Below are 26376 nucleotides of genomic sequence, written 5' to 3' on the forward strand. Positions count from 1 at the left end.
TGCCTCTGTGTGCTGGAGCACCAGCAGCTGGAGTGGGGCTGTGGGTCTCAGGGTGGGTCCAGTGTGCCAGCAGCTGGAGAGACCTGGGTGTCCAGGGACAGCTGCTGGGCAGACTGTCTAAGCTCAGCTACTGGAGGGATCCATGTTGTCTCTACGTATATATATATTTTCCACTAAAACACTTTCATCCTGATCAGCCAGCAAGGGAAACAGGATGAGGCCGCTGGTGCTGTCTGTGTTTTTGCTAGTGCTGCGTTTTCTGTCCGTCTTCATCTGTGTGGCTGGCCATGTGTTTGTGTGCGTGTGTATACGCATATGTGTGTATAAGCATATGTGTGTATACCCTATAGCTACTGGCTAGACCTTGGGGCAGCCTCGCCTCTGTTGGGCTGCTGGATTCAGCAACTCTGGATTCAGCAACTCTAACAAAGGTCATTAGGAGTCTCACAGAATAAATTCCCAGTTTCTATGTAGGTCAAGGACGTTGGCAGTGTTCCTCATCTTTCGGTGCTCTCGTTTTGTGGCACATCATTGCTGTCTCTATAGGGGGTTTACAACAAGTTTTCAGTTTAATAAAGTGTGTTGGGAATATTTTCTGGGTTTGGGTTACTGGAGCACGTGTTCTCCAGATTCTTCTTACTACGTGGTATCCTGCAATTGCTGAAATGGGATTTCATGATCAAGGTCTAGTTTTACATTGCAGCAGCCAGATTATACTATATGCCACCGACTGAAGATGGTTGCTTTTTTAGTCAGTAGTTGTATCACTTGGAGCTTTTGGGTTGATTTTGTGCGTAAACTCTGGAAAGAAGCACAAAAGAAATAGTTGACCTCTCCCCCTTTCGGTACTCATAACAACAATATGTTCTTAGGCGCAGCTGCTGTATTGACATATATCAGCAGTAGATGACAAACTCCACTCCCACTGGAGTGCAGGTAACACTCCTGTTCATACACAACAGCATGCCCTTTTCCCTGCAGAACGCCATGGCGATTCACATTCAACCTTGTGAATTATATGCTCAGATCTCTTAGCCTTTTTTTTTTTTTTTTAAATTTGGTGGGTTTCATTGTTCCTAAATGTATACAGGTAATTCATTTCTTCTAATGATTTTCATCCTGTTTTTCCCAGAGTGTTTCTCTCATTTGCCATCGTTCTGAATTCTATAACAGCATTTTTATATCCCCTTTGATCCCCTCTGGTCTGGTATCTGTGACTGTAATAGCTTACACGTTATTTCATCATGTGGTCCCTTAATATATCAGAACAGGAATAGACTGTATGAAACTGGAGTAGACCATATGACATCCTGTGAAATTTTTGTAACTAATTTTCTCTTGTAGTTTTCTAGCTAGTTCTATACCAACTGAATAGTATTTCACCCTGCTTAGGGCAGTTGTTAGCGTGCTTAGAAAATAGCAAGTGACAGTGTCAAAAGCCTTGTTAAAAACAACATGTGTGGCTTCACTTGTTTCTCCTTCAGGTACAAAGTTTCTTTTCTATCAAAAAACATGATCTGACTGGTTTAGCGTGATTTGCCCTTTATGTTTATGAAGGAGCCAGCAGTGAAAAAGAAAGAAACTTGAAAACAGAGTCAGTTATGCAGTAAAATTGTGTGCTTCAACATCTGTCCAAAATTTTAAAAATCAAAATTACCTTTAGACATGATTTTTATAAGATACCTTAATGCATCTCAAAGGATTAATGTCAATATCACATATTTAGATGTGTAGTATATAAAATACAAACCAAGTTGAATGAAAGAATTGTAGAAGGAAATATTTAAATGTGTTCAAAATGAAATGAGGAAATGAAAGGTAATACACTTTCTCTATTAAGAAAAGTCGAAACAAATCATTTCACCGGTATTGTTTAATTTTGAGAGGAGTCTGTCTTCTGCCAATAAAAAAAAAATAATAAAAATACAAAAACTCTCCTGTGGAATTTACAGATATGGTGAAACTTAAGGTAGGATTTGGCAGGTTTTTTCCTGCTCTGTGTAGTAGAATAAAGTTAAAATACACTTCTATATTACAGGATTCAGGGGTGGAATTACAATATAGATTTTATATTATGTTGATTTTGAGAATTATTTCACTCTGATTTCCGTGAACATTTCTTTATTAAGACATGACGGAGGAAATCCACAATTCATTTATAAGGCATGGAGCATTTTCCTTTTTATTTTTAATTCAGATTTTTTTTTTTTAAATATCTACAGACATCTTCACGAATATGACAGTGACGTCTGAATTAAAATGTTCTACTCAGACTCTCGGCTGTGTTAAACGCTTTTTTGGGCATTCAGAAGCGGAGCCTCTTCCTGCGTGCTCGGCATCCTGCGTTCTCGGCATCCTGTGTTCTCGGCGGTGTAGCTTTCAGTATTTCCACATTGCTCAAAATCCCTGTGACTTTATTAGCACAGTGCTGCGCCTGAGCTAATATACCCTGCTGAGGGACTTAGCTGCGACGCAGAGCTCTGGCAGAATATCTCCTGGTATTGTAAGAATTACTTGTTAAACTCTATACATGTTGTTGACATAGCAGCAGTGTTTTGAAGCACTGACTAATGCTTCCACAGCTGTAGGTAGTATCAGGCACTTGGTTATTATTAGGAAAGTTGCCAACATATTAGCAATGTTTATATGCGCGGTTACTATAGCCAAAGGTACTCTTTGTTGTTAGGCACCACTGTTAGAAATGTTCTTAAAATGTCTTAAGTCTCCCATTACTGTAGCCCCAGCTGACTGTGGAAGCTAATAGCGTTGGCAAAAAAGCTCCTTAGAAATTATAAGCAACCCCCATATGCCAGCATTTGTTGCTAAGTGAAATAAATGGTTACTAGCACTGCCAGGTTGCTGGTACTGCTTGTAACAGCTGTGAACCCTGAAGTAGGTGATTAACGTCAACTCGAAGCGTTGCCGGCTGCCTGACGGAGCTTGTAACACCCAGGAACCCTGAACCGCAGGACTCCCGACGGCTGCAAGCGTTGCTGACTTCCTAGCAATGTGCGTAACAGCCGCAAACCCTGAAACACAGGATTCGCAGCATCTTCTCTTCTGTCCACCTTCGATTGGCTCTGGTGAAATCTAATTACTAAGATAAAACCTTGAGGAATTTTAGAATGTCCATCTAGTTATTTTTGCTGGCAAATCAGCTGATAAGCTCCATCACGTGAAAATATTAAATTTGGGGTTTGTAATTTACAGCTGTCCTCGCATTTTCAAGAAAGGGGGCTGGATTCTCAGTGTGGCCATACTCTCTATTTATTGACAGGGAAATGGGGACGGGCTTTTGTGGAACCACTTGTAAAATTCTTATCCTGGGAGCAGTTCCATGTTATTTCCTATCTCAGTATAATTGAAGTAGCCTGAGGATTAGAGATTTAGCTTCCAACTAAGAATTGCCAAAGTTGCAGCATTGTGCCAGTAGTTTCCACCCTCTGCTTGTTGTCTGTTTAGGGAGCTGCAGTGAGTATAGGAAGACTTAGTAATAAAATATAATCCTTTAAAGATGTCAGTCTGCATGTCTGTAAAAAGTCAGTGCATAGGCCAGTTGTCCTACTGTATTTAATATGCCATGTTGCTATACAGCAGTTAAGTTCTAAAGCATGCAAGTGATCATAACATCTGTAGCATTGCCAATGGGATACACAAAATTACTGATTAATGTAGGATTGTAGCAGGCCAAAACCCAGGATTTACTCGTGAGCATCAACTTTTTTGTTAGTAGAAGGAATATTTTTGCTGTCTCTGCCAAAATTGTGTTTACTAGTCCTTGGACCGCTAAGCAACAGTACTCAGATTTCAAAATCCTAACTTTTTCATTAACTACAGATTTGTTTAGTATGATAATGAGCACACCGTATTGCTCAGGTAGGCAGTTCTCCTACCTGTTCTGGGATTAAAATGGTGTTGATCATGAGTTCTTGTGAACTTTTACCAAGTTGGTAGTTTATTCACTCTCTTTTCTAAGCAAGAACTACGGAGTATAAAATGAAACGTGGAAGAAACAGGTTCAGAACAAAGCAGAAAAGACGGTTCCTCAAGTAAAGTATGGTTAAGCTGTGGATCTCTTTGCTGTGGATTATTATGCAGGCCAAAAATTACAACTTCAAAAGTAGATGAACTAGATCAATTCATGGGAGGAAAAAAAAAAGCATGAGGAATATTAAATGCAAAGACATCAGGAAGATCCAAAGAAATGTAAGCCGCAAATTTCTGGAGGTTGGGAGTTTCCTTCGGGAACGTCTCTAGCAGTGGCTGAGAGCAGATGTCTAGCAAAGGGCAGGCGCAGAGGTGAAGGAAACAGCGGTGTATATCTTTGCTTTGACCTGCTGTGGCCATCCCCCTGGTATGGTCTTAAGCTTTTTTTGAATCAGAGCATGGGGCATGGTGGACCTCAGCATAGGTGAGGTCCTGCGTGAACAACCTGATCGAATAAATTTGAATGAATAAATGTGAACGTTGTGTGGATTATTCCCATTCATCTCCCCAGTCTGTCAGCTCTCAGGCTTCATGAAGAGGAGTGAAGTGATAACAAATTTATGGATGATTATCTTAGGTGAAATCTAAAGCTACTCTCTTATCTGCAGTTCTTAGATGGATGGCAGTTCCTGACTGCAGAAGCAATGCGATAGCTGCAGTTGTGGGATTTGAGAATTTGCGTGTGTGAAATCTGAAATCATATATTGGAATTATGTGACTCAAATAACACTGTTTTTTCAATGACAGCCATTTAAATACTAAGTCAGTAAGCTGGCTACCTGAGCCTGAAATACTGCACACTAACTGCGCATACAGAAACAATACAAAGGATTGAGGTTGAACACTGTTAATTTGGGTTTAGTGAAGATATTTGCTGTATAATTGTGTATGAATAATAGGGCTAGGGGGCATCATTCGTATGGAATAATGTGTTTGCTCTGCTATCAATTTGTTGGCAAAGAGCAAAATAGAGGGATATGCCATACATGTTATTCTGCTTTAAAGCTTTAACTCGCAACTGCACTTTAGTGGTTTTTAAAAGTCATCTTTATGACTGTTTTATTTCACTGGTTTTATTTATTTTTGTCAAAAATATTTTCAGAAGATAACAAGCATGGAATTCAAGTATGCATGATGGCATTTTAAAATATATTATTAAGTATTTAGACTGCAGGGGTTGATACTGGGGCCAATACTGCTTGCTTAACATCTTCATTAGTGACTTGGATGATGGGGCAGGGCACACCCTCAGCAGATTTGCAGGTATGACGAAAATAGGAGGATTGATTGATACACCAGATGGTTGTGCTGGCATTTAGTGGCATGTGGACAGGCCAGAGATCTTGGCCAGCAGGAATCTCCTGACCCAGAGCAAAGGGAAATGCCAAGTCCTGCCCTTGGGGAGGAAGAAACCACAAGTATCCACCAGTACAGCCTGGGGGGTGTTTGCCTGAAAAGCAGCTTTGAAGTAAAGGCCCTGGGGCTCTTGGTGGACACCAAGTGGAACGTGAGCCAGCAACGTGCCCTTCCGGCATCGGTGGCCAGCAGCACCCAGGTTGTGCTTGGCAGAGCGTTACCACTAGGTCAAGGGAGGTGGGTGAGTCTTCTCCACTGCTCACCCTTGGCTGGAGCACATCTGGAGTGGTGTGTACAGGTCTGGGCTTCCCAGAACAGGAGAGGCACGGACGTACTGGAGCAAGTCTACCAAAGGGCCACTGTAATGATGAAGAGTTTGGAGCATCTGTCATATAAGGAGAGCCTGAGAGAGTTAGAATCACTTAGCCTGGAGAAGGCTCAGGGGAGATCTTATATGTGTACGAATATGTGTATACAATATATCTTATATTGTATAAAATCCGTAGGAATTTTTTTTAGTACTTCTGTTTTATAAGAAAGAGGACAATGTTTGGCATTACAAACAACTTCATTTCCGTGAATCAAAACCAGGCATAGCTTGCGCGCTCGCAGCAGGCTGTAGCTATGAATCCCAGTTGCGCTCAACAGCAGCAGTGTGTGCTGTGCTGTTGCTGCTAGCGCTCGGTTTGGGTGGAAGCTGCCCCACGGGCAGAGGTGCCGTGGGGGCTACCTGCCTGGCCTCTGTGCCAGCACACGGGGCAGGCTGCCCTCTGGTATCTGCTCCTTCCCTGACCGGTGGTCTTTGGCAGCTGTGGGGCAGGGGCTGGGGAGAGGGATCACTACGGGAGGGAAGTGAGGGGCAGATCAGCTGGGGCAGGCACCGCTTTCCTCCAGCCCTTCAAGTTGTTGGGATGCTTGTTCTAGCCTTACCTTTCTACCCCAGCTTCTCCGGGAACAGCTTCCGATTCTTGCCTCTTCTGAGCAGCTCAAGAGGAGACGAGTTGAGGTTACGCCGGGCAGAGAAGGATGGCTGGTTTGTGCCTTTGTGTTGTGGGTCTCAAGAAAGAGGAAAATGTCAGGTATAGCATGAGAAAACAAGAGGCAGGAAGAAATATGGGGGTGAATGTCTATTCACAGCCTCACCCCCCATAAATTGTAGTGGCCTCTCATTCTTTGAAAGCTGTTGTGAAACAGTGCTGTACCTTCCCAAAACAAACACCCAGAAACGCACAAACACCTGGAAGCTGTAATATTCCTTTTGGAGTCATTGCCCTCCCCTGCTGCCTCCCGACCAGCTCCTTTCCAGCCACCACACTGAGTGGAGTCCTGCAGGCTCAGAGCTTGAATAAATGCGTGGTTTTACTGGCAGTGAGAGAGAGAGGCTGTCAACATAGGAAAATTATGTATATTGATCTTTATGTGTAGCTTATGAGTTCTCAATAACATCAATAAGTAATAGCATCAAAATTTCTGAATTATTACATGCTTTATGTGAATTCAGAAAAAAGCCTTTCCATCAGCAATGGGGCCATTATTTGATCAATAACTTGAAAGTAGACATCACTTTAACACAAAAGGACTTGAAACAACTACAATTTGAATGACATCCTGACACCATCAACATATTTTACAGCCAACATAGGGCAGGAGAGTCTAATACTTCTAATACTTCCATATATATCTTTTTCTTTTTTTTTTCCCCTCAGGATCCACTTATTCAAAACATTTCGAGACCATATGTTTTTGACATTTTACTCTGTTTTGCTTTTTTGCTTGAGGCCCCTACCATATCCAGGGAAAATTCATATCTATGGAGCACCATTTTGTGCAAAGAGCAGTGAGAAAGCCTCCTGCCCATCTGTCTCTCTTCCATCGTTAGCTGGCTGTCATAAGGGTCTAATTGTGCCTAACTCTCCAAATCGAAAAAGGGTTGGGTTTGGCTGTAGTATCTGTCCAGTATCCTCTTTCCCTCCATTTTGGCACACTGCTGCTGCAAAGCCGTGCAGCTTAGTGTAGGAAGGGGCGGGTTAAAATCGTAGTCCGTTGTCTTTGATTTAGTCTCAGCAGCAAACTTTGGTTGGGCTTGTATGTGCCACAGGTCTGCCTGCAGCCTTAGCAGTGTGAATATACGTACAAAAACTTAAAAGGAGCAGACACAAGTATACGGGCATTGTATTGTTTGGCTGTTGCCTGAGGTTTAAGGTAAATGAGCTTGCTGGTCATAGAGGGGTGTTACATGGGGATGATGTCTAACTTGCTCGATGACACTACGAAAAATCACTACATCAAATGGCAACTCTTATTCAACAAAGTAAACAGCTGCCCGGTAAGTTGCTTTGGGCTGTTTATGTAGAAGTGGAAGTATTATGCTATGGTGACAGGGTTAAGACTGTTTTGAGACACCTGACCTGAATCTCCAAGTATTTTTTTAGATTGAGAGAAATTACAGTGAAAACTCAGTTACCTTAAACTTTAGCACTATAGTGAGAATTTTTCCAGACAGTGAAGATATGGATCTGCCTGAACATTTTCTGACAGCTGTATTTATCTTTTAATATGATTTTCAAAGAATTAAGGCACCATCAGTTTTACATTTAAAGAAATTAAATACCTAAAAGTCCTCAGGGGTTAAGAAGCTGGTGTCTTCTGGGTGCCTCACCACTTCTTCACATGCTAAAATATCTATATACATCTGATCATTTGTATGGCATTCATTTCGACCAAGAGCAGAGTAGGTGACTGCATCTGATACAGTCACTGTAGTCTCCCATTAGTGCCTACAGCAGTGAGAAGCAGATGCTTCTAGGGAGTGATTCATCTCACCTTAAGGTTTATCCCAGGCAAGTCAATAGAAGTTATCATGTACCAATATAAATCACATCAAACTTGAAGCTTGACACTGCTGTAAATATACTGGGAGGTAAAATTCCTCATCTAGACTTAAGGAAAGTCTTAGAAAGCATATGCTATCCTCTCCTTACTCTTCTCTGAGGTCCAAGTGACCCAAGTTTTTCAGTGGCTGGAGACCTTCTGAAGTTCCTTTGAAGGTCTTCAAAGTTGAACGCGTGGCCATGTCATCGTGCAGCTGTTTAGATGCCTGTGTTTGCATGTATCAGCCCAAGTACTCACAAAGCCGGGCTTTCAGCAGGTTTCAAATCAGGCCAAGAATTCGCCTGTTCACTGCATCTGTCCACAGTGTCTGTCCATGTTTTGTTTTGGTCTGTTCATGTCTTTTTTTTTTTTTTTTCTTTTTTCCCTGCAGTGTGTCTTTCTGTGCCCCGAACAGCACCTCTTCTGTTCTCTCTTGTCGTTTGTCCATCTATCTCAGGGTCTCTTATCCAGTTCTTGTGCTGTTGCTTATTTCCTGACAGCTTCCTCCCTGTTTTCTATCTTTAGAGCCTTGTTTTGGAATGGGTCAAGACATTGTATTCAAGCTGGCCTTCTTCTGGTCACTCGTTATCTGTACTCTGGAGATGCTTTTCTGTTCAGAGTAATCTGAATCTCTCTACAAGGGGAAAATCAGGAGCCCAGGAAGCTCGAGAATAAATAGACTATTACTGTGGTAGAAATGGAACCTGGCAATTCCAGTAACTTGGGGAGAGTAGGCTGAATGAATTTTATAATCAAATTAAGAAAAGAAGAAGCAAAAAAAGAAAAGAACGCCCTATTAATTTCTAGGAATTTCTGTGAACATGCTGCAAAGTTAGCATACATATATTAGGAAAAGTACGTTCATTTTTACTGTTGCTTAAACAGAGTGATTTGGGGTTTACCCTCTCCTATGTTACTGCATAAGTGATCAAATATACCGGGAGTCTCAACTGTCAAAGACATAATTCTCTTTAGTTGGTAAGTGTAAGGGTAAAAAAAAAAAAACCACCCGAACTCATTTGCTGCTCATTTAACAACTTTAACTATTTAACTTCAGAGAATTTCTGAATAACCTACTTGTAAAAAAGGCAGTAAATATAGTTAATCTTATTTTGGTTTTCACCCAGATGCACAGTACATTAATATAGGTTGCTAGTGCATCACTTGATATATATTCTTGGTAAAGCAGACATTATTTTAACTGCAGAAAGAACTTCAGAATTCATCGTGAATGTGTGTTAGCATGTGGTAACGTGTAATTCCTCAGGAAAAGCCATCCAGATCACAAATTTAATTTCTGAAATCTGTGGCTGAATATTAATGGTTTATGTTTTCTGGAATATTAATGGTTTATGTTTTCTGCTCTGGAATTGCACTGGTCACCTTTGTCAAAGATGATTTCCATTTGCCCTGCTGTTTGTCCCATCATGAGTTTGTCCCATCATGAGTTTGTCCTATGTAGAGGCCGTAAAAGTAGTAGATGTGTTCACACTTGGCAGGAATATGTCCAAGAGCAGTATTTGAAAAAGACCAAAAGAACTCAGCAGTACCCAAAATAACAGAAGCCAAAGTCAGTAAACTGTTAAGACTACGTAGACAAAGCCATAAGATATATGGTTTCAAAAAAAAAGAAAAAAAAAAAAAAAAGAAAGCGCAAATATGACAACAATTTGGTCAGAAATGTTGTATAAAAATAAATGGCAATTCAAAAATCATTGGATCACAAATGAGAGGGTTGAGAAGAGGCAAGTGACTTTAAAAATTACAACTTAATCACTGCACATGAGATGTGAGTAATAAATAATGAATTACATGAGATTGAATTAGGAAAGATGATATTTAAACCAGCCTTCCAAAACTAATAAGCACTACCAAATTCTAATATGCATGTACTGAGTTTTCATATATGAGTTCCTTCTCTCAAATCAATATAACTCTTGAAATATTTAAAATTAAACTATATTCTTAAGCAGTTTCCTGGCTCTGTGACAAAGATCAAGCACAAAGATATTCCTTGTATGTGAAAAATTAAGGCTACATTGGGTTTATTACTACATACGGATGTGGAATGATGTAGTTCAGTTTTTATCTCACCTGGGCTGATTTAAGTTATGGAAAATACTGTAAAAAGAGCAAATTGATAAAGGACTATATCCAGGAATAGATGGGATTGTAGTGAACGGTTTTATGGAGTAAGTGACAAAAAAGATAACGAGGTCTAGAGAAAACATTCAGCTTTCAGCCTGCAGGAACTAGGATGATGGCAGCAACTAACAAAAAATGGTTGAGAGATCTTATTGAAGTGTGCGTAATACTAAGTGGTGTAGATAACGTTAATGCTTTCTACCCAGCGTGCACTCTAAGACCAGGGGCAAGTACTGTACTTAAAACCAAATGCAGACATAAAGAAACACTTATTAAATTAATTGTAACTGCTGAAGTGACCTGCAAGGCAAAAGTATTGAAAAAAAACACATTGAGGGTTACTCAGGCAACAATTAGCTGATGTCCTGGAGGCGCCAGTTCCACCAGGAGGAAACGCTTGTGCTTTCTTCCACTTCCTCAGTGACACTCGAGCCAGGATTTTTGTTTTGTAACTGTATTCAGACCATGACGGTTTGCCATTTTTTATTTTATAAAAGTAGATTACAATGCCTCATAAGATTTTTTTACAGCCGCTCACAGATTAGAAACAACAGAATACAGCTTTAAGTTGACAAATAATTTTGTGATTCACATTGTCTGAATAGATCTGCATGAACATTTCCTAGTTGCGTACGTTACTAAAAGGTTTTGTACATGTAGCTTTCTGTTTAGAGCATCTGGTTAAAATCTGTATTGACTGCAGCTAAAGAAAACCATAAAGTATATGATCTTGGTTATTTCTTAGAGAAGGATCAACAACATATTTGACATTTTAATGCCAAATATATTATAATCATAATTGTGATTGGCATTTCTGCTGAAGGTTTTTAGTGGCAATGTAACCCCAGTTGCCCTTGCTGCTGGGCAGGCAGTACTTATTTTGCTGACAACGTCTGTTGGCAAAGGAAGTTCCCTGATTTTTTTATCAGTTTTTATTTCATCGCCTCCCCTCCAGCAAGCTCTTGATTTCTGTAGCATAACCCCTCTTTATCCGTTATTAGAGAAGGAGCAGTTCCAAGCAACTGATGTCAGACTACTCTCTAAACACTTCTGGTGGGGTGTGACTGCAGCACGCAACGCTGAGATATCAGAAAAGTTACGGACCTGAAAGAAAAGGCAAATTAGCTCAGGCAGAGTGCAGAATTAGCGCCGAAGTATTACTCCCAGGACCTGATAAGGCGTCTCAGAGCTGTGCTGCTCCATATAGAGTAAACAGCTTCTTTATGTATCGCTACATGGCATAGTGAGAATTTCACTTGTTTTGGCTTGAAAAATCTGGGATTTCTTGCTTAGGTTTGAAACTAGAGAATGAAAAAATAAACAGACCACTAATTCATGACTTCGGGCAGTGCAAGAAGTGGTTTTGTGAGTATTTCAGTAAATAGTGAGCTAACATGGTGTGCTTCATTTCTTCAGATGCTGTATTTCCAGTAAAAGAAACGAAAGGTGGAAAGGACAGAATTGGGACTGTGTTAGGGTATCCACTCCACAGAGCAACGGGGGAGTTCTCATCTTAAATCTCCCCAGCGGCCCTTCCCGTTTCCAATAGAGTGCAGGGTTCGTTTGCTCACAAGAACAAGACATACCCGTACTGCACAATTAAGGTGTCTTTGTACTGGGGAAGTTTTTCCCTCCTTTTCATCATTTAGAGGGGGGGAAAAAATAATAAAACAGATATCTTATTTAAAATCCAAATGTAGACAGAACATCTGTAGCTTTAACATGTGTTAGCTGGATGAAGTCTGACAAACAAACAATACTAATAGAATGATAATAGTTTGGGGCAGGCAGCCAGGAACACGCTGTTGTGAATAGGTCTGGAAATAATTTATTTATTTTTTTTCAATGAATTATGGCAATACAGCCGGTTTTATCACAGGTGAAATATTTTACAAAGTTGTTGCTTTTCACTATATTTTGAGGATAATCTGTTATAGACAAGAGACAAGCAAGCCGCGTAGCAAAGTATGAGTGTAGGAGACTCTGCTTGATTTGGGATAAACAATAATGCTGTGACTGAAGCAGAGAAAGGATTTGAAGCTGAATTCTGGTATAATCCAGGCCAGTAGCCAAATGCTAAGCAACTGAGTGTGACAAAGATACACAGCCCTCTTTTGCAATGCAGTTCCATTTACGAAAATGCTCAAAGGATTTTGTCTTTTATTCTGTTTGGAAATGAAAACAAATTTTGCAGCAACTTCTGTAGATCTGCCATTTAATGTCAATGCTCTGGTCAGCCTCTAGTAGTAGGCAGAACACCTATGTTAGGTGTAAATGATTTGTGCTTAATGTAGATCTTAAAATATTTTGTGGAGAGCAGAAAAAGCAATTAATGATTGCCAGATTTATTCCCTAAATACCTTTTCTATTTTCTTTCCAAGATCTGCTTCAAACTGTGGCAGACCTTTTCAAATGAATGGTCAGAAGAAATATGCAATGAAAAGGGGATAGTAGTTGTTTATTTGCCATTAATAGCGAAAGAATCAAGCCTGATGCTGAATCTACTCTGCCTTGGTGAGGCCGCACCTGGAGTACTGTGTCCAGTTCTGGGCTCCCCGGTTCAAGAGGGACAGGGAACTGCTGGAGAGGGTACAGCAAAGGGCTACCAAGATGATTAGGGGACAGGAACACCTCTCTTATGAAGAAAGGCTGAGGGATTTGTGTCTCTTCAGTCTGGAAAAGGGACATATGAGGGGGGATCTTATCAATGCTTATAAATACTTAAAGGGCGGGTGTCAGGAGGATGGGGCCAGGCTCTTTTCCGTGGTGCCCGGGGACAGGACAAGAGGTAACAGGCACAAACTTGAACATAGGAAATTCCACTTAAACATGAGGAGGAACTTCTTTACTTTGAGGGTGGCAGAGCACTGGAACAGGCTGCCCAGAGAGGTGGTGGAGTCTCCAACTCTGGAGACATTCCAAACCCGCCTGGACGCCTTCCTGTGCAACCTGCTCTAGGTGACCCTGCTCTGGCAGGGGGATTGGACTAGATGATCTCCAGAGGTCCCTTCCAACCCTATAATTCTGTGATTTGGTGAATTTTGACTTTTTATGGGGTAATCCATTTGACATGATTCTGCCTCATGTTCAGCTGGTTACTGACTGAAACTATAAATCACAAAGTCTCCATCAACTTTACTGGTTGCACTGCTAACCATTGAATTGAAGGACACTCTCAATAACTCCATGATATACCTCCTTGGCATGTCTCAGAAGTAAGGTGAATAGGAACAGGTTGTCCAGGGAAGTTGTCGATGCCCCATCCCTGGAAGTGTTCAAGGCCAGGCTGGATGGGGCTTTGAGCAGCCTGGTCTAGTGGGAGGTGTCCCTGCCCATGGCAGCGGGGTTGGAACTAGATGATCTCTAAGGTCCCTTCCAACCCAAACCATTCTATGATTCTATATTAGGTTTGTTAGGGAGTATTTCTTAGAACTTACAATGGATCCCGTTATTTGGACTTTGGGGTTAGTCTCTTCTCGCAAGTAACATGCAATAGGACAAGAGGAAATGGCCTCAAGTTACGGCAGGGGAGGTTTAGATTGGATATTAGGAAAAATTTCTTCACTGAAAGGGTTGTGAAACATTGGAAGAGACTGCCCAGGGAAGTGGTGGAATCGTCATCCCTGGAGATATTTAAAAGACAGGTAGACGTGGTGCTTAGGGACGTGGTTTTGTGGTGGTTTTGGCAGTGTTTGGTTGATGATTGGACTCGATGATCTTAAAGGTCCCTTTCAACCTAGGCAATTCTATGATTTGATCTGTAACTTCATTCTGCTCTGAACATGGTAACTCTTCTATTTTCTGTTCACCTGAAGTGTTGTTCTAGGAATTCCTGTAACTTAGTTTTTTCTGCAAAGTTCTTAAACATAGACTCTGGCTGGTGTGAACAGGTGGCTGGAAGTTTTAATCAATCTTCCAGCCCGAGAGGCAGGTGAAGCCGTAATGCTAACGTGTAAATTGTTTTCTTCATTTTTTTTTTTCAGCAGAACTGCTACAATTTTCAGTTGCTGTTTATCCTCTCCATTACTTGAAAACAAAAAAAAACCCATACCCCTCAGCTGAGGATCAGTTCAATCACTGTTCTTCAACATAACCCAGAGACTTGATGGGAGTAGAAAATTTTAACACCAAAAGACCGAACTGTATCATCTGGTCTGACTCCTTGCATTCAGACGTCTGCAGTTCCCACCGAGTTGTGTTGGGAGTTGGTCAGGCTACCCAAGCGAGAAGCAAACAGGACTGAGCGCTCCTTTCCCGTTAACCTATAGGCACACATCTTTCAGCTGAAGTACTTCTCATATGGATTTTATTTTATCTAAACCAGTTTCTATCCTCAAAAATATTGATTCATTCAGTAGCCAGAATTGCTTCCTGAAATGTCTCCAGAGCAGCATGCAGCTGAATATCAATCTTATTGTGATTGGATTAATTCACTGAAATACCATCAGCGTGGAGGCGGGTGCCTTCCAACCTTGAGACCAGCTGGAAGTGCTTTTTCTGGAAACTCCCAGGTGCCAAAAGGCAGTCAGTGGAAGCAATTTCAGACATAGAATTAATGAAGGTAATGGCAGATGATATTGGGCAGGAGTATTTGGCAAAACGTCTGATTTTAAAAGGAACACTAGCTCTAATCAGATGGGTAATGTGTTACGGATGATGAAAGGGATGTTCGTCCATAGATCCATTCTTGTCCAGTGTGTTTAATACAATGTGTATTTTTATGTTCCCATTTGGATGAGGCATCCTGCCCATTTACCAGCTAGTGAGCCATCATAGATATTCTCCCAGACTTTTATTTTGCCCTTGCAACTGTCATAATGAAAGCCCATACAGAGCATTTTTTTAATGTTCGTTAGTTTTATTTGTTACAGCACTGAAGTTTGTCCAATCCCATAAAATCTTCTGAGCGTAAGTATGATGGAGTCTCCAGAGCTTTCATTCAAGTAAATATTCAAGAGTACTTATGACAGGTGAAAATGCAGATGATTTACCACTGCTGGAAAAGCGTAATTTCTTGTTAATGTTTTCTTCTTTAGTCCTCCTTCTTTCTTCTTTCAAATTATGTTAGTGCGTCACCTGTGCTATTTGGGGATCAGAATTCGAGTATAGCTGGTAGGGAAGACTGGCTCTTTGATTCCTAGGTCTGGTTCAGAAGCAGCTCCTTTACTGTCTGTACGTAGACACTCATCACCAGCAGCTGTGCAAGCAAATTGTCAAGAAACGTTATCTTTGTTTCTTGATCTTTATTACTGTGTGCTGCTTTCACCCACTTTGAAGATCTATGCGGTGTCTCCATCAATGAAATTGCTGCACTTATCTTCTTATGTTGAAATATTTTCCAAATATATAGGTGTTTGCGACCATCTTTGCAATGTCATTTCCATATACCTTTTCTCTAAATCATCCATCAAAGTTAATTACATGATACATTTCTTGTATTGCGGTGGGAAGGAGCAGTCTAATATATCACTTTTTTACTTTACGTGCTATCTTGTATTTCTTAAGGTTCTCTTTAATATTCTTCTTGATAATATATCACTATTTTCCTATTCCAAGTACTGTTATTATATTTAAATCTATTCATAACTTCACTAGTGGTAAGATCAAGTTCAGTGGTAGTTTGACTTCACGTCTGCGCAAGTTGGCTTGTATAGTAAGGTTATCGTTAATCTTTAAATAGTGAATTAACATTTAACTGAAATCTTTATATTTTGCATCTTTTAAAATTTATTGCAAAACGTCAATTACTGTTCAATTAAAAATGCAATTTCCTCATTACGCTTCAATCTATGCTCTGTCTTTGGGTTAAGAATATATTGTTTCACTCATTACATGACATCATCTAATGCTGTCTCAAGAGTTGCGGCAGGCAAATCTTTTAACTCTTCATTAATCATTAGTTTCCATTCTGGTTCTTCTAGCTCCTGGGACCATCAAGTCATCACATGCCCACACTCAAGTATTATTATTGTTGGCACAGGCTTGTCAAAGCTTTAGGGTTCCTGGCAAGGCACACAAAGGAATGGTGTTTGGTGTCACGAGTATACGTTGCTGCAGATTATCATCTTCCTGAGTTTCATCCTCATTATTTTCCTGCGACAAGATTCTATATGTGCAACGTTGTACCATTATATTTTCTATGGAGCTTTCTGACATATTGCCTCCTTTTTGGAAAGAATTAGTTGCATTTTCCTTTTTCACAGGAACTATTGCTTCCTATCTAAGCATACGCGATGTGCAATCTTTAGTTATGATGACAATAAATGATATCACCGATCGATCAAATCAGCGCTTTATATCCTGTTTAGCGATGTTGATTTATCAGCATAATTTGGCTTTCTAGAAAAGGTACATTACAGGTGATTTCTGCCATGTATAAAAAAACTCTCCGTCAAGACCAGTTTTGCAGCAGCAGGGGCAGATTTAAATTTCTAGCGATCATTAATAAAATACTTGTACAAGCCACAGTGCACAAGCCTGGGAAAATTAAGCTAATCTCTCTGGTGCTCAATAAGCTAATTTTCCCCATTTGCAAACATGAATCAGTTGTCTTAGCAGATGACATTTTATTAAAGGGAGACTACCCTGTTACCTAAAGGCACCTTTTTTCTTTTCTTTTCTTTTTGTTTTGTTTTTTTTTTTTCTTTTCTTTTTCCCCTCCAACGTATAATACTGCATGAACAACACAGCGTGTAGCTTTGTTTCACAACCTTCTCCTTTGGAGAGGCGAGTGCTGAGAACAATACCTCATTCTCAATTTAGGATTGACAAATCCAGATGCTTTGGCACTTCCTGCCAGATGTCGGGGGCCTTTGAGCTTCTGGGGAGTTTGTGGTGGGAGATGCTTCCCATCCTCTAGCCACTCCACTCTTTGCTTTATGAGGGCAGTGCGGTTTCCTACCCTCTTGGCTTTATGGACCTACAATAACTTTGCTAAGGGTTTCTGTTATTGATTTGCTTCCACTAATACAGCCCTCTTAAATGCACGTGACACTTAAACAGACCTGTTGCCTTAGATTAGGGTGACGGCTTACCCCAGGGATAGTTCAGCACTTTTATTTTTCCTCAGGCTTCGGTATGTTATTACAGTGACAAAAATTAAACATAAATGCTCCCTAGAGATAGTAAAACAACCGAACACCAGAAGATCTCTTGCCTTTTCTGGCGGCTTCCCTTCCCTCTGGAGTTCTTGGGGCTGCAGAGTGGCTTCAACCTTCCAGCTTCCAGCCTCTGGACTTCTATACGGGACATACACTCTCTATATAGTGTAGTTTCCTTTTCTAATTTTGTTCCAGCTCTCTAATATCCATCCTCTCTTACATAACTCCTAGTCTTTCCCATTGATTTCACTAGTTGTTTCATCCCATTTTCTTAAATGAATGCTAGAGCTTATCATCTTACCGTCCATGCTTCTGTACTGATTTTTTTTTTGACGGACCTCATTGTTACTTCCCTAAGACAGGAGCGTGCTTGCTTTAACTTGAAAGCAGTTTAGATTGATGTTCTTGGTTTAATCTACCACGCCTCATTTCAGCTTCAGGTAGGGTTACAGAGCTAGCTTCTACTCCCCTTGTGCAGAATTGTTCCTTTCTACGCTTTGTTTTAACATTTATTTTTTTTTTCACTTCACTCTAGCTATTGTTGATTGCAACCCTTCCCTGAAACTGTGTGGATATTCAATAAAATTAATGTTTTCCTGTTTCAAAAAGTATCATCTTTCTGGATAAAATTTAATTTGTTAAAACACATGCCTGACCCCAACACCTCCTTAGTAAAATTCTTCTGTATGTTCCTCAGTTTTTTGGCAAAGTCCGCCAGTTCAAATTCCTTAACCTGCCCATCTGTCATATTAGGCTGAAGCATTTCTCATAATAGTTGTATAACATTTTGTCCTCTCCTGTTCTCTCCATTGTCAAATTCTACTTTCACTGTCAGTGTGAAGCCAAAGAAATTCCCTTGTCTTCTGTGGAATAACGTTTGGTTGTTTTTTTTTCAACCTGAAAGTAAAATTTGGATAATTTCCAAGCTGCTTTTTTTTAAAGTATAAAAATGTCCTACATTTTATGACCTCAAAACTCTTTACTGTAAGACACACTTTTACACACATAGTCCTATCAGGTCCTTTCTGCATCATCTTTTATGTTTTGTTGTTTTTCTATTTCACACCATTTCCTGAATTATTTTGCTTTGGACCCATTCCAGAACTGTTATTTGTTGCTTGCTTTCTATTTACAGGGTAAGATAAAGCCATTAGCGGTGTTTCTGCTCTGCTTCTCCATTGCTAGCGATGAAGCACAACTACTCATCTCACTTTAGAGCCAGCCCTGTACTTATCTCTCGAACAGAAGAATCTGCACGACTACAGATCTGAGTCTAGGCGTACTGCAAAATGTCAGGGTGACCTACAGAGTTACAATTACCTCGGTGTGGTTTAAATATCATTAACGAGATCTGATTTCCAGGTACTCAGATCACAGGCGTGAAATTTGGGCTCTGAGAAAGTTGGTGGGAGTTTTGGCCCTGACTTCAGTGGGGTTGGGACTTCGTCTAAAATACTGGCTCGCAGTCACCCTTTGTGGACCTCTGTGCTTTTGCTCCCACGTGGTCTGTTGGGTATATTACAGGCACAACACCACAGTAAGCTAAACATATGAGCAAATCAACTTCAGGTGACGTAATTTCAAAGTCCTTCTGCACTGATTCCTTTCATACTGACACCCAACTTGAATGATTTCTAGGGTATTAACATTATTGGTTTTCTTTAAAGTGTACAGACCAAAAAAGCCTTCTGATGAAACTCTGCTAACTATAATCCATTTATGTAGTGATCACACAAGCAATAGGAATAATATAAGAAGTGAGAAACAGTGCAGTTTAGCTGTTAAATAAAGTCTTTCATTTTAGAATTTAAGCAGACTTAATTGTGATATTAAGGCAGAAGAACTTTTACTAAATTATGGCTTTTATGAAGAAATAAACATTTGGTTTTCAATACCTTGGTCTATTTGGTTCTCATTTTGTACTATAGTTAATATTCTTACTTGAGTGGTAAATGTTATCTTCTTTACCATTTAAAAGTTTTAAATTCTGAAATTCTGTATCATCTCTGAAATCTCTGAGTCATTGTTTATACGTTTCCCTACACACACTCATTTTAAGTCCAGAAACAGTTGCTCACAAATTGTATCAAATTGTAAGCAGATATTCTAAAGAAAGATTTCTGCGGGATGGCCTGAGAATTAGGTTTAGTTTTTCTGACGGTATTCAAACTGATATGTGTATTTTTTTATATATATATATATATAAAAATATGAACAGTAATGTGAAAAATAGTACTTTTGTAGTTTGCAAAGAGTTGTATGAGCAGTAGGATTGCTATTCATCCATATTTTTGACTAAATACGTAAAAGTTATAAAAAGAAATTCCTGTAACAAAAAGCAGAATGAGCTGCTATGGCTTTCAGTGCTGTAGAATGAAGTGAAGAAACCGTGAAAAGTTTGCCTTTCAGTAGGTTCAAATCAGCCATGAATAAACAACTTGAGCCCTGAAATACAGAGGATTTATGGTCAGTTAAGAAGGGCTGTACCATCTCAGTGCATGTGTGGGTGGTCTGTGTTGTGAACTTACTTGTTTTATCACATAGCTTAAAGATTTTGCTGTGAATATTTTACTGATATTTCCATATAGTTGTGCTATATCACGTACTTTTCCAGTAAGCTTACATGGTATCAATTTAGTTATTAACATGAACTTTTCATTACCACTTTTTAAAACATAATGAGGTGGGTTTTCTTCTTCCTTCACCCTCCTTGTCCCCCCCTCAAAGCAGAATATGGAGCGCGGTGATTGTTGGGTTGAGTTCATTGCATGTCCTCAAACTCTCGTAGGGGCAATTTTGTGAAGAGTTAAATATTTTCAATGAGTTAACTTTTGTGAGAAAGAAGTGGGGCGGGGGGACAGGGAGGGAAGACTGACATAACTATTTCAGATTATTCAGCCATCTCTCATGAGTGTCTTGATAAAATGGCAAAGTGATGCAGAATGAGACTAACCATGCTCTGTGTGATACTTGAAAAAAAGGCCTTGGAACATTTCCTACATTCCAAGAATTGTTTAACCATGAAATTTTCCCGTTTTATATTTGAATAAAACCTTTTTTCAAAAAGAAAATTAAGAGAAATGTTCTTTTGTAATTCAAGTGTCATTAGTGTTACACATAAACCTGGATTCATCTCATCTCACTTTACATGGCTGAGAAATCTAAGTTATGAGCCTTCTTCATCTTTCTTCAATCAATGAAGAGAGCTAAGGTTTTGCTTCATTGTTTCCCAAGGAAATCTGGGCAATTAGGATACTCATTTAGGCACTTTGTTTAAGTCACTAAAATGTCAAAGGGTGGATCTGAATTGACACACTTAAATCACAGATCTGTGCCCAAAAGCCAGCTCACAGCTATAGAGACGCTCCTCATTACTAAGGTTTTTTGTACTTCCGATCAGAAAAATTTACCATTTTGTGAACCTGAGTTAGGTGAACGTTGCCAATGTTGCTTGTCACTACTGTTACTTCGGTGTTGCTCCTTACTACTTTTTCTTCAGGATCAATCAAATTATGTTCGATCCAAAACCATAATAAGTTGAAAAGCAAGTCCTCTGCAGCCACCAGGCTGCAAGCTGCGCCAGGCTGCTGAGAGGCATTCCTCTTCATGCTGGATTTTGAAATTCACGTTTTCTCTCTTTTTCAGTCAGAGACAGGTCCTTATTTCCACTTTCATTGTGCAGTGGATGCATGATGTTCAGCATTACAAGGCTAGACAAAAAAGCTGGCTAGGTCTACTGGCAGACCTTCATTCTTTTTCCTTTGAAATCAGCTCTTCACAAACTCACTGCTGATTACTAAGTGTTATGAAGTTTAAAGTGAGCTAAACAGTATTGTTTTGGAAAACCAGGACCACAATATCACAGTAACTCATAGCATATTTTTTAAATAAAATCTAATGAAAGAGTAGTTGCTATATTAAAATTTTTTTACCTTAGACTTACATGGTAGTAGAAGGTCTTAAAAATCGCCTCTAGCTAATGACTGGTGAAGAGAAAGAATCTTCTCTTTTGGAATGGTAGAGTGTAGACTGTCCAGTTATACACACTTCAAGTTGTTTGGATTTCAGTGATTTTAATTAATTTCATTAAGGAAAATAAACTCCGTTCAGGTTTAGGAGGATATAACAATGCAATAAGTTCTTTGTTGAGTCTGAAATCAGAGAATGAATCCTGGGTCTGACAGGCTAAATCTAGATTTTTATGAAGAAACATGAAGAAAAAGTTAAATCTATTATTTCAGATTAAAATTGTCTATTCTGACTTTCAAAAGAGGGTTTCTAGCCTAAATATACCAAATGCCTGATTGAATAAAGTGTAAACTTAATACTGTGGCTGGATGTACATATATAGGCTTGAATTCAACTACACTTCATGACTGTTTGTTGAGTTTGAAAGACTTAACACGACTGTATTAGGGAGATTATTTTTCAACAGTCAAAGCAATTTGCATTAAATTGTTACTTTAAAAAATCCTCAGCTTTAAAAAATCCTCAGAAAAAAAGCTTGAAAAACACGTTCCTAGAAACCTAAAAAATACTAGAGAAAGTAACCACAAGTATTTTTGGATTGGGGGCATTTTCAGAATGTGAATATGCAGGCATTCCCTTCATAACACTCCCTGAAAATCATTCACAAAAATATAGAATAGAGCAGAATTCACAAAAATATGCTGCCTTTGACTTCAGCAGAAGAATTCAGTGACGTTTTCTGATTTAGTTTTTTTTTCTGTGTGTAAACAGGTTTCCTCGTTTCTCTCATTATAAGCATTCTCAAACCATGTGCAAATTCTGGTGTTTTCAGATGTGTAGAATTAGCCACTGAGTCCCCTTTGATAACAAAGATGACAGGGGGCTGCTTCAGTGGAGGAAACTGGGAGTCAGGTAAACTTCTGACTGCAGCCTTGTCTGCCGGCATTATTCTCCGTTTCTGATACCTGAAGATATGAAGAGGTGCTACTAGAGGTTCACCCTCTAATTGAAAGATACGTAAGAGTTTGAGAATATCGCCTTGGAACAATTCTCAACTTTATGAAGCATACATAGAAGGAAGTTGATGGGGAATTCATCCTAGAGATTTACTTCCTTAGAGCTTCTTCCTCTGTGCAATATGTAAGCTGCATGATCTCAAACCAAGGATTTTACACCACTGACTTTGAAGATTCCCTAGTTTAATTTTATGGCAGGTGGTTTATAGAACTAAGGTATTTCAAAAATCCCTTTAAAAGTAAATAAGTAAATGGTGCTGGTAGGACTTCCAAGCTGTATGATGATGAAAATTCTTTATAGGACCGCAATGCGTGGATTGTGTTTTGTTGCACTGAGAAGAGCAAAGCTTTTCTTCTGGCTGCTAGATGACTTATGCTGACTTTCCTTTTTTTGTTGCTTGATTTTTTTTCAGCTTTCGTTTGCAGCAACAACCCCAGAGTTGGCTGATAAGAAAAAATATCCTTATTTCTTCCGGACGGTGCCATCTGATAACGCAGTGAATCCAGCAATTTTGAAGTTACTCAAATATTATCAGTGGAAGAGAGTAGGAACTTTAACCCAGGACGTACAAAGGTTCTCTGAGGTAAGATTTGCATAATTTCCAATGCACAAAGAGAACTAGTAATGTCAGATTTCCAAGGAGCTAGTTCCTCCATTAATGGCAATTAAGTAAAAAGAAACAGACCCACTGTTTGGCTTTGGTCACATTTGCTGTACTGAATAAAATTAATTCCCTTCTGTGCTTATTTGACCGTCTATAGTAAAAACTAACTGTGCTTTCCGTTGACTGCTTTTTTGCTCCAAGATCATTGCACCCAAGTGCAAAAAAAATCATTTTTTTTTGTTGTTGTTGCAAAGGTTCCTTTATGCTCTTTGACTTGCCAAAGTGTATGATTTTGAAGGAGGCTTGTATCCTGACATTGGTTGACTTAAAAACTTCACTGCGTTCCTTTTGTGTGCTGACTTATTATAAGCATCAGTCTGATCAGTCTGAACATTGGAGGGACAAAACCTGTTAAGTCTACGGCTGAAAGTACTGGAGGAGCTTACTGAGACAGAAATGACTGAAGCTCCAGAACTGATAAGATCACATATCATGCACCCTCCAAATCTTCTGAGTTTTACCCCGAGCAACATTTTGGTCATAGAAATTGAAATAAAGTACGGACCAAGTGCCTTAAGTGTGGTTTTAACAATAGAGCAGTTAAAAGAAGACAGCCTTTAAGTAATTAATCAGAACAAGACAAGGGAAAGAGCTGGCCCGTTAATTGACAAGAGAGGCAAAACTAATAGAGGCATGCCAGTTTTGTGGTTGCTTTGTTGTTGTTTTTCCTTCCTCAGCATTTATTTAAGAAAAGGCTGACTGTTCTGAAGACTAGCATAATTAAAACTAGTTAAGAGGGGTAAGAGTAGGTTAGAGTCTGCTTAGATGAGACGGATATTTTCAAATTGTCTGGCACAATTGATTCACTGTGGAGTACTTAAGAAATCTTAGACTCTTCCCTTATGAGCTTTGAGAATTAAGGGATAAAAAGTAAGTGAATTTTAAGGGGAGGGAAGAAACCTTTGTGTCTGTCTTTCCAAAAAATACATAAAGACCCAGGGAATTATAGACCAGTCAGCCTAAATTGAATTCCTTGAAAGACACTTGAGCAGATCATCTGTTTGTAATCCCCGAGAAAATAAAAAGATGCTAAACAATGGCCAAAATGGATTTGTCAAAAATAAATCGTGTAAAACAATCTAATTTCCTTCTATGACATGATAACAGGTCTTGAGTAGATGGGGTAGGTGATAAGTGTGGGTTTTTTAATGACTTATAAAAATAATATAAAGGCGCTCCTAAAGAAAAGTAGGGAAACTTGGTCTTGAGGAAGATACTGTAAGAGCAGTTTCTAACCAGTAGTCCTGCCACCAAGGTTAATTGACATCAGATCAGTTGAATATTTGTCTTTAAAATAAATGCTGAAGCAAAAGTAGCCAAAAAGTATGATATGATTTATCCTTCTCTGGCTTGGAATTATATTTTCAAAGAGTAGTTATCAGTGGTTCACTGTCAAACAAGAAGGATGGGATTCTGTCAAGTGGTTTTCTCTGGAAAGAGATAAGGTTTTCTCTGGATAGTGGGATAGAGAAAATGTTTATTAAATCTGCAGTTGATACCTACTTGAAAAGCTGCAAGCACTTTGCAGAGGACAGGATTAGGTTTCAGAATGATCTTGACAAGTAGAGAAAGGCTTTAATATAAATAGTATGTAAGTGAAGAAGTGCAAAATGCTAGACTACAATAATCAACAAATATCAACAAATAATATCAACAAATATTAATGAAGAATGGCTATCTAGGCAGCAGATCTCCAGAGAAAGGTATGGGAAGCACTACAGTGAATTGCAAACTGGGTAAGGGTCAAGAATGTCAGACTGCTTGACCTACTCTAAAAAGCAGAAAGGAAGCAAATGGCTCAAATTTCACCACCCCCACTGTAATGCAGTAGTGACACTTAAGACACACAGAGTAAACGTCAACTCTGCTTATTGCTAATTAGGTCTAAGTTGGAACATCAGGACTATTAGCGTCTTCCAGAAGGAAGTAAATCAGAGAAGTCTATAACAATGTTAAATAATCTGTAAATGTGTTTTATGAGGAAGACTAAAAGTGGAAAACAGTGGAATAGACTGGACCTTTGTCATGGTTTGTTAAGATAAGACTAAACACAATTTTTGGTGATTCTTGGGATTCTTGGTCTTCCTTTGGGACAGAGGGATGGATTTCATGTCTGTCCCGCTCACTTAAGAAATGTTAAAACTGCAGCTTTCTAGGGTTTGCTAGGGTGCTGCACCTGAGTTCAAGGTCTTTTTATTCCTCTTGAATGGTAAGCCACTTCTTTCTGTGTCCAACTGCAAATTCAATTTAGTGTGATTCATTAAAGCATTCAGATAATGAAAGAACCAGTTAAAACTTCCTTGAACCCAGGTGGTTTTCGTAGAGCATGTTGAGTCCTGAGTCTTTGAAATTATTAGATCTCCGTCGTTCCTTTTTCAGCTCTGTGCAGAGTTTCTTCCTTCCCTTCATGTTCCTGTGCAGACAGTGAAAGCACAGGAAAAAACACGGAAATAACTAATAGGCTGTCCAGGAGCAGTGAGGGATGGGAGCCACCAGCAGCAGAGAGGGAGAACGTGTGTTGGCCGGGCAGAGCCCAGCCCCACTGCAAGAGGAGGGGCAGGCCCAGAGGTTGAGGCCAGGCTCAGCCAAGGGTGCAGATCATCAGGCAAGTAAGTCCTTGGCAATGAAGCAGGTCCAAGGCCAAGCTGGGAAGTCAGTCCATGCGGGTCAGGGTCACGTCTAGTGATTGCTGGGCAGGTCCATGTCAGAGACTGAAAACACAGGACTAAAGGTGTGGGTGGAGCATTAAGGCCTGTTAGTGACCTCCAGGTGTTGGTATAAGTCTTTACATCCACTGAAACCATAATTTTCCTTCTAAAGGAACATCGGGTAAAACTATTCTTCTAAGTACTGTTTAAACCATTCCTTTTCCTAACATTTTTTGAAAGTGACAAAATTGTTGAATAGCGTCTAAAACTAATTTTTTTTTTTGTAACATCCTACTGAGTTTAGAATGCAATTCTTCTTTTCTATGCTGGAAATGCATTACAAGCCACTAGCCCAGAAGTAACTGAATGTCATCTCTGTTTACTCTCATATAAAATAAAATAAAATAAGCAGAAAGAAATTAATGGGGTCTTTAGAGAAGCCTGTTTAGTAATTTAGGTGATTTTACTGTTAGCAACAAGAGAGCACATTGCTCTCTCATTTTTCCATCTCCCAGAAAGACTGCACCAATTTGACAGATCTTTCTTTTTTTTTTTTTTAATCTATAACAATTTGCATATCTATCTTAATTTCCTCCAGTTGTTCTTCCACCCAAACAAA

At 39.5% G+C, this 26376-nt stretch overlaps 1 protein-coding gene across 1 annotated transcript in view; it reads left to right on the forward strand.

Moving 5' to 3' along the window:
* GABBR2 (gamma-aminobutyric acid type B receptor subunit 2) overlaps positions 1 to 26376 on the forward strand; it is a 491662-nt gene that overhangs the window by 166949 nt on the left and 298337 nt on the right. The window contains exon 3 of the mRNA XM_063326323.1: positions 22858 to 23028. Within this exon, the coding sequence (XP_063182393.1) occupies positions 22858 to 23028 (171 nt within the window). The remainder of the gene's footprint in view (positions 1 to 22857; positions 23029 to 26376) is intronic.

Source organism: Chroicocephalus ridibundus, chromosome 2, assembly GCF_963924245.1.
Source record: "Chroicocephalus ridibundus chromosome 2, bChrRid1.1, whole genome shotgun sequence".
Classification (NCBI taxonomy): domain Eukaryota; kingdom Metazoa; phylum Chordata; class Aves; order Charadriiformes; family Laridae; genus Chroicocephalus; species Chroicocephalus ridibundus.